Source organism: Suricata suricatta, chromosome 14, assembly GCF_006229205.1.
Source record: "Suricata suricatta isolate VVHF042 chromosome 14, meerkat_22Aug2017_6uvM2_HiC, whole genome shotgun sequence".
Lineage (NCBI taxonomy): Eukaryota > Metazoa > Chordata > Mammalia > Carnivora > Herpestidae > Suricata > Suricata suricatta.
The window spans coordinates 60,278,447-60,289,817 of NC_043713.1; the positions used below are offsets into that span (position 1 = coordinate 60,278,447).

Consider the following 11,371-nt stretch of genomic DNA (forward strand, 5'->3'; position numbering starts at 1 on the left):
CGCTGACGCGCGCGCCGCCGCCTCCCTAACAAAAGGCAGGGGAGCACCCCTTCGGGCCCCTTAAAGGAACCGCGACCCATTTCTCTGTTCCGGGCTGCTTCCCAAGTGGAGGTACTCAGAAGAACTTCTCACGGACAGAAATAGCAACAGAAGCCCTGATTCAAGCGGTGTTTTTTCCAGCCTCACAGCTAGGACTAGAGCTCAGCCCAGTGGAGGAGGAGCAAAACGAGGCCTGAGGCCAAGAGGAGGCCAGAACTACCCGTGCCTCAGTCTCCCTACCCGAAAAACACAGTGTACTTGTGTAGATAAGAGGGATCCTAGGAACAGATGCTCCAGTTCCAGACCCACAGCTGTTTCTGCGGCTGTGGACATGGGCAGAAGGACAACACTGGGTGAGGGCAGTTGGCATGGGCAGAGGTTCCAGGCTTGGCAGGATTCCAAGGCCCAGGTGGTACTTGGTTTGGCTGGGGCATCAATGAGCTGGACGGGAGGGAACTTCTCCATTCATTCCTTAACTCTGCACTCTGTGCCTACAGCAGGTGCAGCTGTGGGGTGCTGAGCAAAAGTAGATAGGCCTGCACTGCAGATCTTACAGCTGGGAGTGGGGCTAACAGTAATGAAAACATCAAAGCATCCGTGTTGCACAATGCAGCAGATCAAAAACAGCCCGCTGCTGACAGTTTCATATGGTTCAGTCTAATAAAATTGCAACTGTAATATGTGCTGCTATGAAGAAGATACACATGGGGCCAGGGGTAGGGCAAGGAAATTTTTGAGAGTTAGGTGGGGTCAGCTGTGGTGACCCTGAGTTTTGTTCTTGTCCTGACAGCAGTGAGAAACAAAGTATTTTAGGATCAAGGCTGCAATGTGGCATAATCAAATAAAGTGGCCACCACTTAGTGGAGGATGTTGAGGGACCAGCTGGGAAGCAGGGAATCAATTACAAAGCCACCCCGGTCCCCCCCAGGCTAGATGGAGATACAGAGCAAGAGGAGCCAGAGGAGCCGTGCCACTGCATTCAGCCCTAAGGACCAGAAGCTTGGGTGGGCGGGAGTGGGTTGTGACCAGGACACAGCGGTTCCTGAGTTGGCTCCCAAGTCCCCAGCCCTTCCCCACTCCTGGTCTCATAGTTACAGAAAGAACCCAGGCAGGCAAGTAGAAAATAACCATATTTAATGACAGTACGCAGTAGGGAAAAAAAAAGGCTTTGTACATACTGTCCATACATTTACATGACTTTGGAGGGTCCCAGTGCTGGATGAGGGCTGGGAAGGATCTAGCCCAAGACAGGATTGAGGTATGTTGGGGCTTCCAGGGCCAGGGGTCTCCAGCAGAAAGCACTCCCCTCCCCAGCTGACTCTGGACCTTTTGGCCTGGATCCTGGGGAACATAACCCTAGGATCACAAACTAGTGATCAGCCAGTTCCAAGCACCTGCCCAGAGCTGACCTCTCAGGGAAAGGCTGAAGGCAGTGGGGCCTCTAGCCCCCGCTGTGCCAGCACCCTGCAGGAACCTCACAGCAGGGAGAGAATGGGGGCTTCAGCTCCCCCAGCCCTGCTGAGGTGCTACCCTGAGGGACAAATATTAGAAACTGAGGGCAGGAGGGTTTGATTGTGACCTGCACAGGTTGGGTGGGGCTGGCCTGAGACCAGCCTCACTCTCAAGTAATGCCAGAGTCTCCTTGCCTAGTCTGAGACAGTTGCGGGCAGGTGACCACGACCTGCATGGCCCTCCCTGCAGTTGTCAAGGTGACAGCACCCCCTCCCCACCCCCCTGAGGAAACGCAGGCTCCATCCTGTGCCTGGCACCCACAGACACAAGGATGGCCACTGGTCTCTATCCAATATCAGTGGCCTGGCAGAGGACAGGAGTGCTGAGGGTGTCCAAGTCAGTTAGCGGAAAGTGTTGGCAGGCTCGGTACAGCCAAAGAAGTCAGGGCCCACGAGGCGGGGAAAGCCCTCCAGGGCCTTCACCTTCACAGGGTCGAACTTCCAATAGAGGTGACCTCGCAGAAAGTAGGCATAGCCTGAGGAGAGAGAGAGGAGGGTCAGGCCTGGGTGAGTGGACACTGGACCCTGCACCTGCCAGTCAGGATGTGCCCAGGCACCGGCAAAAGAGGTCAGATTGTCAGGGTTTGGCCACTGTTGTGTTTCCTGAAACCTGCAGGCCCCAGGGAACCTTCCATCCCTAGGAGTACTACCTGCCCCCAGGTCTGATCTGGGCTATCATCCAGTTTGACAGATACCTGGAGCCTTAAAAACTCAACTCCTACCTCTCAGGAAAGCAAGTCTCCTTCACCCCCATCCGACCCCACCCCCATGTCAGTTCTACTCCTGTACCTGCCAGCCAGACTATAGATAGGCATCCTGAGGCAAAGTGGGCCCTGCGGGTGACCAGAGCCCCAGAGCTACCCCAGGACTGCTCTCCCAGTAGGCCCTGATGGGGGAGAGCACAGAAGCAAGCTTGAGGGTACAGGGGAGAAAGTACTGGCCTACAAGTCCTGCTCTAGTCCTTCAAGATTGTGGGAGGCCAATTCAGTGGTTAGGAGCAGGGACTGCCTGGGTGGGAGACCTGGCCCCCCAATGCCCATCTGAATGACCCAGTTAGGGAACTCATCCCCTGAACCTCTGTTTGCCCCTCTGGAAACTGGGTTCATAACAAGTGTTACGTCAGAGGGCTGTTCTGAGAACTGCAGGAGACACATAAGGAGCTTAGCACTCTGCCTAGAACATCATCGGTCCTCAGTGTGCAGCAGTTACTATTTTACCAGCTATGTCTGAGGGACCCAGGCAAGTCCTGGCACCTCTCTGTCCCTCAGTCTTCCCATCTGCAGCATGCGAGCATGGCACTGCCCTGGCACAAGGAGGGTGGACAAATGACCCGTGATGAGGAGCTAATGCACAGCTCCGGGTAGGAGATATGGCAATTACACCACTTGTACCAGCCACTCCCCTCTCCCTCCCCACCAACGCACCATCAGCATCTTGGAAGGCAGCATCAATCTCAGAGGGCACCCCTCGCCAGTCAGTGGCCCGGCGGGGCACGGGGCTTTCCACACGGCGGGTGCTAAGGTGGAAGCGCCAGTAGTCTCCATCTCGGAAGAAGTAGATCTTGTTCTTCTCAGGGCCCCAGGCCAAAGCGGCCTGGATGGGGGGCCCCAGCAGCCCCAGCTCAGAGAGGGGTGCAGGGCCCAGGACTGGCTTCTCACCGTTGTACACCCAGTACTGAGTGCCTGCCAGAGAGGGGAGGCTGCAATGGAGCTGGCCAACCAAGGGACCCAGCCACCGTGACCCACCTGGCCACCACCACCGCCAGAGACTTTCCTGGCCTCAGTTTCCTTGTCCATAAAACACTCGGGCCAGAAATAGCACTCGGCACCCTTAAGTTAGCATCAGTGGGGACAAGCTTGGGTATACATGTTCTGGGAGCTACTACATGGGAAAGGTTATTCTTAAGGGGAAGGAGGCATCCTGAGCTCCCGCTCCTTCCCCTGGCATTTGGTTCCCTGTGACAAATGCTTTGGACCATTTCCTGGGCCCCACCCTCGCCACAGCAGCCTCCCTCCCACCTAGAATGCTCCAGGCTCTTGTCTCTCCCAGTTGAAAGTTAACAGCAAGGCTCTATGGCTGCCCAAATGAGATAAAATCCTTGCTCTGCCTCTTCCAAACTGTGCCCTTGGATGAGTCACTGCACCACCTCTACTCCTGAGACCTCATCTCTAGAAAGGCGTACTGATCACACATACACCTCAGGATGGCTTTGAGGGCTGAATGCACGGATGCATGGCCCACTGTGCAATACCTTCTATCCTACTCCCATCTTGAGAGCCACCTCCTCTGGGAGCCTCTCAGCTGTGCCCAGAGAAGTGAGCCACACTCTCCCTTGGCCCTGAGGCTTCAGGGAACCTTCCCACTGCCCATTATGTTGGCCTGGCTGTCCCTACTCTGGGCCATGATATACCTGGCTCCTGGAAGTCTCCTGAGTGTGAACCCCAGTCCACCTCACCTTGGAAGAACCAGATGTGCCCCTGGGCATCTTCAAAGGCTGCATCCACAGGGCTGGGTAGTCCCCGCCAGTGACGAGAAGCCAGTGCAGGGTAGCCAGGCTGTAGTCGGCCCCCACGCAGCCGCCACACGAAGCCCGCCTTGAAAAAGAAGAGCTCGCCACGGATAGTGGAGACTGCATCAAAGGTGATCTCGCAGGCATCTGGTGGGGCTTCCGGCTGGTGTGGGAGAGAAGGGCTGAGCAAGAGCCCACATTGGAGCCACAGAGGCCAGAGGGTGAAGGGAGCTGGGAGCAGGGCCTCACCTCCAGCGGGGCAATCTCATTGTTGTCCACCCCAGCCTGGGTGCCCACGGCTGGGGGCCTAGAGGTGGAGGCTGGCCGGGGTCGGCCGTAGAGGTGCTGGATGCCCCTGCGGTCATCCGGGCTAAGGCTCAACGGGTAGCGGAATGTGTAGAAAGGGGACATAAGTGCCTTAGCAGCTGTCGTGTGCTGCAGCCCCAGCACGTGGCCAAATTCATGGGCTGCCACCTGTAGGAGGTCTGTGCCTGAAAAAGAGAGATAGCCCAGCAATCCCCAAACCACCCACCGCACGACACTCAAGCTTCAGAGCCCAGGTCAAGGACCTATCCCCATTCTCTATGATCTGTAGTTGCCCCATCTGGAAAACAGGTCCCCCATACCCTGGTTGTTCCCAATAGTCCAGGTCTCGTCGTAGTCAAAGTGGACATCTCCTTCTCGGTGAGTCTTGGGGAAAAAGGCGTGAGCCAGGATGCCCCCAGGTCCATCAAATGGCAGGTTGTCCCCATGCCAGTACCTGTGGGTGGGTGGGCAGAGTCAGAGGCTACTGACAGGTGGGGTTGGTTCCCAGAGGGGTCTTAGGTAACCAGTTCACCTGGTGAAGTCGATCATGATGTCAGCATGGCCCTCATGTACCTCGGTGAAGGTGAGTGGCGTCACCTCGCTCCAAACCTGTAGGGCCTCTGCCACCGTCTGCCGCACCTGCTCCCGTACCAGCTGCCAGGGGAACCGGAGGATCCTGTGGGGGGGGGGGGTAGGAGGGGCCTGGGCCTTGCTTGGGACAGCCCCCTGATGGCAGTTGGGCCAGGTGTTGCCCCTGGATGCTCAGTGGGAATGCATGCACCTGGGACACACGCTGAGTGTGCTCTGAGCCTCAGCTGCGGTCCCTCTTCCACATGGGTTTGTGTGGCCTTTAGCGCACACAGGTGTCTGCATTTGGTGCAAAGAATGCAGGACCAGGAGCCCAAAGACCCACCTTCTAGACCGGATGGTGCCACTTACTGTGGGAAGACCTTGCCCCTTGACCCCTGTCTTGGTTTTCAGTTACCCCCTCCCCAGGAACATTTCTGAGCTTCCATCTGTTTGACATCACACCATCCTTCACATGCCATCTGTCCCAGACCAGCTCTCCACTTGAAGGACAAGTCTGACCTTTCGTATCACTCCCAGTATTACCTGCTCTCTCACCTCTGTTCCCACCGGCATGGATCCCAAGCTATGATAGTAGGTCTAAACAATGATGTGGTTAATGCCAAGAGGATGGGCCATGTTACCCTCATTTTTGCCACAGAGTTCCAGGGCCTGGTGCTTACTATGTCCCCAGTAGGGGTTGCCCGGGTGACTGAAGACCACGCCCCACATGTCAGTGGAGCCACCAGATGTGTACTGAGATTTTTTGCATGTTCACGGAGCTACTGCCCCTCCGCTGTGGGAAGGCATGGCTGTGGTGGGGTATTGCCTGTGTGTGCATCTAAGTTGGGGTTTAAGTGAGATGGCTCGGGGGTTGGTGGACACACAGGTCTGTTAACCACAGAGCTCTGGCTCCATCTCGTGTCTCAAGAGGCAGGTGTGAGGGTGGCAGTTCACATACAGACACACAGGTAGAGGTCTAGAGCCTGCTCCCACAGCCGCTGCCCCTACCTGTAGGTGAGGTCTGTTTTCTCCCAGCGCCCGCCCGACAGCACAAACCGCTTTTGTCGGTTTCGGGCACTCAGCCCTTCAGGTGGGTCAGGCACACCGCAGTGGGGAGGTCTGGGGCTGCTGGCTGGCTGGAAAGTCTCCTGGGCGGTAGGGGCAGGTGCCCGGCTGCTGGGAGCAGCTGCATGCCAGGGCTGTGGCCCCCTCCTCACAGGCAGGCGGCGGTGTGCATCCTGGGCAGGAGAGAGGTTGTGAAGGCCCCATCAGGCCTCAGGACCTCATGGCCCGTCAGCATACCTGTGCTCAACCCCGGCCTACCTTGTGGATGGGCAAACTGAGGGCGAGAGAAGGGGCGTGCCAGGCATTATAAAACCGGGCCCTTTGTCAAGGACTGGTTCAGATTTCCTCTCTCTTCCTGGAAGGCCTGGGCGGCCTGTCTAGCCACTTGGGCCAGTAAGGTCTGGGTCCAGGCGCAGCCCCTGACTGTACTCTCTACACACACCCAGGAATGGATCTCACAAAGCTTTCGAAGAAAAGGCCAGGCAAGCTCCTCCCACTCCCCCTTACTGGTCCCCACACCTCCCACCCCAGAAAAGCTTTTTCACCTCTCTTTCTTCCTTCCTTCCACCCCCTCCCACACTCCCAACTCTGCCCTCTCCAATGACCTGAGCCCTTCAATGACCTCCTGCCCAGGGCCCCCACCTCTGCCACTCCCCAGTGTAGGGCTGCAGCCCTCCAGCACAGCCTCGGTTTGCTCAACTGGCAGATGGGGATAATACCTCCCCAGTGCTGATCTATGCTTGGGAGGGGGAAACAGTTCCCGGATGCCCAGCCCCACCCAGCCCTGTCGCACTGGAGCCCCAGCACCACAGATGGGGATTCTAACCTGGAGCTCCCACCCTCTGCAACATCAAGGGCTGAGGTCACAGCTTTCACACTTTAAAAAAAGCACAAGCATGGGGAGGTTGGGAAACCCTTCAAGGTCACGCAGCCAGGGCACTGCGGGGCCAGGTGAGGACTCTGGTGTCAGGGCAGGAGGCAGAGATACTAGGGATACTATGCAAAGCTGGAGAAGCATGGAGCCCTGCCACTGAATAGAGACTAAGTGCTTGCCTGGTCTGGGCAGCTGGGGCCTCCCCACAACCATATTTGGGGTGGGAGCCAGGCCACCCAGGCCCCACCCTCGCCCTTAGCCTCTGGCAGTTCTCCCAGGCCCTAGGCATCCCAGGGCTCTGATCATTGTCCCAGTGCCCCTAGTCTCTCACTTCCAGAGCCACCAATAACTCAACCTCCCAGAGTCACCCAGACTCAACCCTAAGAACACCCTACTAGAAAGGGGTCTTCTGAACACACAGGGGTGCAGCAACCTGAGAAAAATCCCTGGACCAGCTTTCTGATTTCAGAGCTTGCTAATTGAATGGTTAGTTACCTGGCAGAGCCCAGCCTCACTGGCTTGTGGGTTCTTGTTGAAACTGGATTTACTGCTAGTTAAGTACTTCTCACTCTCACAGTTCACCTGTACCCAGGACCCTACCACCAGTTCCACAGACATGCTCTTAGCCCCTGATGGGACCTCTCACTAACTCTACTGTCATTATCCCCCATTTCTCAGATGAGAAAACAGAGCCCAGAGAAGTGAAGCAACTTGCCCAGGTAACAGCTGGCAGGTGGTAACAGCTGTCTGGGCTCACAACCCACTTGCTACCTGCTACCTCTGCTGTGCTCTTCAGGCTGGAGCCACCCTTCCCCTGGAGGAGGGATCCAGGCTGGCCTCACCTTGGTGACAGAAGAGAAGGAATGGGAAATTATTAAGCACCTGCTGCTTCCTGGGTACCCTGTCAGCTCACTGAACCTCCACCCCCACACCCCCAATAAGGTGGGGATGATACATATGTGAGGTCTCCCATGGAGGATACGGACCCCAGGTCTGTGTGCCTAGCAGTGAGAGCCTGCCCCTTCTCCTCCCCACACTGCCCCCTTGACTTCCTGGATAAACAGATTGCTTCCCCCAATCCTGGAAAGGGTAAGACTAGGCTGTCCCCTGGGAGCCCCAAATAGCCCAGAGCCCAGCCTACCAGCTCTATTTACGCCTGTGAAGAGAAATCTCTCATTTCCTCTGCCCTCTCGTGAGCCCGGACCAGCCAGCCATGGAGGGAAGGTGGGTCATGGACACACACACCGTGTCTTCCTCTCCTACCCCCCATGGGCACTATAGGTCCATGCCCAGAGCCCTGGATCATGGCACTCTCAGTCCAACAGGAAGAGCCACAGTCTCAGATTCAGAAGGTCCAGTTCTAAGCCATGCTCACCCTGGATAGGGTGACCCTGGGCAAGTCCCTGCCCTCTTTTACCTTTGACTTCTCTGTCAGATGGGGAAGGTACTACAGCAGAGGGCTGAATAACCTTCCTCTTGGGCACCTGCTGCAGCATCTAGCACAGAGAAGAGCCTCTTCCCTGGCCCGGCTCCCTGCCCCTGTGGGCCCTCCCCTCCCACACCTGGAAATCTGCTCTCACCACACGAGCTACAGCTCCCACCAACCACCTGGTATCCTGCTCCCCCAAAGTTCCCAGACTACATGATAAACAGGAGTTGCAGCTAGCAGAAGGGGGCTTGCGGGCCCAGAGAAGAGTGACTTGTGCAGGGTCTTCCAGAAAGACAGAGACTCATGTTCACTGTCCATGTCACAGTCTTGGAGAGTGAGTGGTCTTGGAGAGTGAGTGAGCAGAGGGCACTAGAATCAAAGTCCCCGGCCAGCAGGATTTTCCAACATTTGCTTTCTGGAGCCCATCATTTAATGGCTCTTGGCCTCATTTTCCCCATTACTGGGATGGGACACATGATCCCTGTCCTGCTGACATCCTACACTTCATCTTTATGCATCTTTTCTGGCCTGGGGCCAGAACTGCAAGTCCTGGCCCAGAGTGACTTTCAGATCCCTAAGATTGGTGTGCTTGGTCCTCCCAAGGCTGCTGGGATTCCGTGAGGTGGGGTAATGGGCACAGATCATGCTTGGTCTCATCTACAGTCCCAGGAGGGTTGGGTAGCAGGCACCACATTTCTCAGAGAAAGAAAGAGAGCCCAGAGAGGTCAAGGACTTTGCCCAGGGTCACACAGCTGGGCCTAGACTGGGGACCCATGCTTGCCCCACCCACAATATTCCCCTCCCCCCACCTCCTTAGCCCTTGGCCTGTCTCCAAAACCCACATTCCTGAGAAGTATTTCTTCTTCTGATGCCTTCCCTCCTCCTCTTCCTAGGCCAGAAGCCTCCCTTGGCCTGCCCTGTGGTAGGCACTGAGCTCATTCATCCCACCTTCCTCTTGCAGGGCACCAAATCACAGCCTGAAACATACTTGAGGAACTTCTCAGCTGACTTAGTCTCCTGGCTAAGCTAGAGGTCTGGGGTCACTGCCTGGGTCAACCTCCAATCCAGAAAACGTGAGGTATACCCGTAGAGGGGAGATAAGAGACCCCAAGCCAGGAAACTGCTGGGTAAGGCCAGGCTAGTTTTGCCCCTCTCTGAGCCTCAGTTTGCTATTGGTCCAACAGGGGTAATTAGTAACGATGGCTCTGCCTTCTGCTGTCGGTAGGAGGAGACCCTGATGGGAGGGCACTTTGTGAGGCTGTGAGAAAGAATAGGGGCATCACTACACCATTCTATGCAGCACCATGCTCCTCCGAGGCTCAGAGAGGTCAAGCAACCTGCCCAAGCTGTGCAGCCGGGCAACAGGCAGATCCACCAACTGCCCCGCACTACACCTAATCTCCCCACCCCTGTCCCTACTGGCTCCAGGAACCAAGGCAGCCTCTATCCCACCAGGCTGCAGGGCTTTCATCAACCCTAAAAGCTGTGAACTGGGATGGATAAATATTTACAGAGCTTTCCTGGCCCCGCCGCCGATGGCAGCCTGGGGATAAACATGTTGAAGGCGACCCCAAATGCTCCCTGCATATCTGCAGAGTGACAGACAACAGCCCAGCTCAGACCCCGCCCCAACTGACCCTGCACAAGCGTCAAAGTGGCAGCCACAGGTGACATTGTGTCTCCGGAATGACTGGTTGTGCCCTCTCCTCCCATTACCTCCTTTAATCCTCAGTGCCCTGTTATCCTCCACCCACCAGCCAAGAGTGGGGGGTGGGATCCTAAGACACAAGACGGCTCACCTAGGGCACCTGGTTCAAAGCAAGATCCTTCTAATTTCTGAACCAGTGAGGTCAACTGGCTACCCAGGGCAATTCCTAACTCTCCCAGGTTCAAAGGGACTGAGAAGAGTTGATAAAGAGGCAGAGCCTTGGGACTGAGGTACCCCCTTTCCCTAACCCACCCATGGTGTCTTCTTCTGCTCCCACAGCCAGGATGGGCAAGGCTGGCCAGGGTAGAGCTGGTGTGACTGGACAGAGGAGCCCAGGCTGGTCAGATCTCCCTCCTCCAGACGGTCCCACGACTCCTGCCCGGCACACCTCCTACTCCCATCCCTGTCTGGGAGGTCTGGATGCTACAGCTGCGATCCAAGGGGCCTGTGGGCCTGCAGCTGCCCTTGAGGATCTAGCTGGAAAGGAGAGTGCTGGGCACATACAGGCTGTCACCCAACACCCCATGACTGTCCTTCCTCTACTCACTCTGCGTCTTCTCTCCTGATCACACATTCTTTTCTCTTCCCTTTCTCTCCCCAGCCCCTTCCTTTTGGAGGGTTTCAGCTGCCCTCTCTCGGCTCTTCTTTCTTACTGACTCTATTAAGCGCCCGTGCGCGCGCGGCGTGCGCGCGCGCGAACACACACACACACACACCCACACACACACACCCACAGCTCTCACACTCACGCTGTCCTGGCTTCACACCTCCTAAACTTGCCACTTGTAGGTGCCCAGGTGGTGCCACCTCTTCTGGGCTCAGACCCCATTTGCCCCAGGGCAGTGCTGCCCTCCGGTTCTTGGCTCTTCCTTAATCCTCCAGCTCACTGCATCTCCGGAGATGTTCTCACGGAGGCCACACACCAGGAGACTGACACCAGCCTGAGGCTTTGTCCAAGACGAGTAGGAGGCCCTGTAACCACTCCCTCTGCTACCTGGCCCAGCACACAACCCAGCTTCTGCAGCTGGGGGGCTGAGGAGCAGGTCCCCACGATGGGAGGGGGCGTGGGTCTAGTGCAGAGTCCCGCCTCACCAGCCTGAGCGACCCCGGTGCAGGCTCCACTTGCACACCTCCACGGACGGGAAGCTCACTATCTTTCACGTCCATAAGGACCCAGAAAGTGTTTCGGTTAACGGGCCGCTCCAGGCCACCCCAGGTGCCCCCCGGTGGGTCTAGCTCGGCCAGTGGGCCCAGCCCGCGTGCCCGGCACCCCCTCGGCGAGGAGCGGCCGACCGGCTCTGGGCACTCACCGGGGGCCGCGGGGCCCGGGCCAGCAGCGGCGGCGGCAGGAGCAGCAACA

At 57.1% G+C, this 11,371-nt stretch overlaps 1 protein-coding gene across 1 annotated transcript in view; it reads right to left on the minus strand.

The window, feature by feature from the left end:
• Positions 1 to 1,156: 1,156 nt before the first annotated feature.
• Positions 1,157 to 11,371, minus strand: part of MMP11 (matrix metallopeptidase 11) — a gene marked incomplete at its 5' end in the record, with an annotated part of 11,118 nt that continues 903 nt past the window's right edge. The window contains 8 exons of the mRNA XM_029921588.1: positions 1,157 to 2,026; positions 2,975 to 3,232; positions 4,006 to 4,222; positions 4,309 to 4,550; positions 4,686 to 4,819; positions 4,898 to 5,041; positions 5,944 to 6,173; positions 11,322 to 11,371. Coding sequence (XP_029777448.1) covers positions 1,893 to 2,026; positions 2,975 to 3,232; positions 4,006 to 4,222; positions 4,309 to 4,550; positions 4,686 to 4,819; positions 4,898 to 5,041; positions 5,944 to 6,173; positions 11,322 to 11,371 — 1,409 coding nt within the window. The remainder of the gene's footprint in view (positions 2,027 to 2,974; positions 3,233 to 4,005; positions 4,223 to 4,308; positions 4,551 to 4,685; positions 4,820 to 4,897; positions 5,042 to 5,943; positions 6,174 to 11,321) is intronic.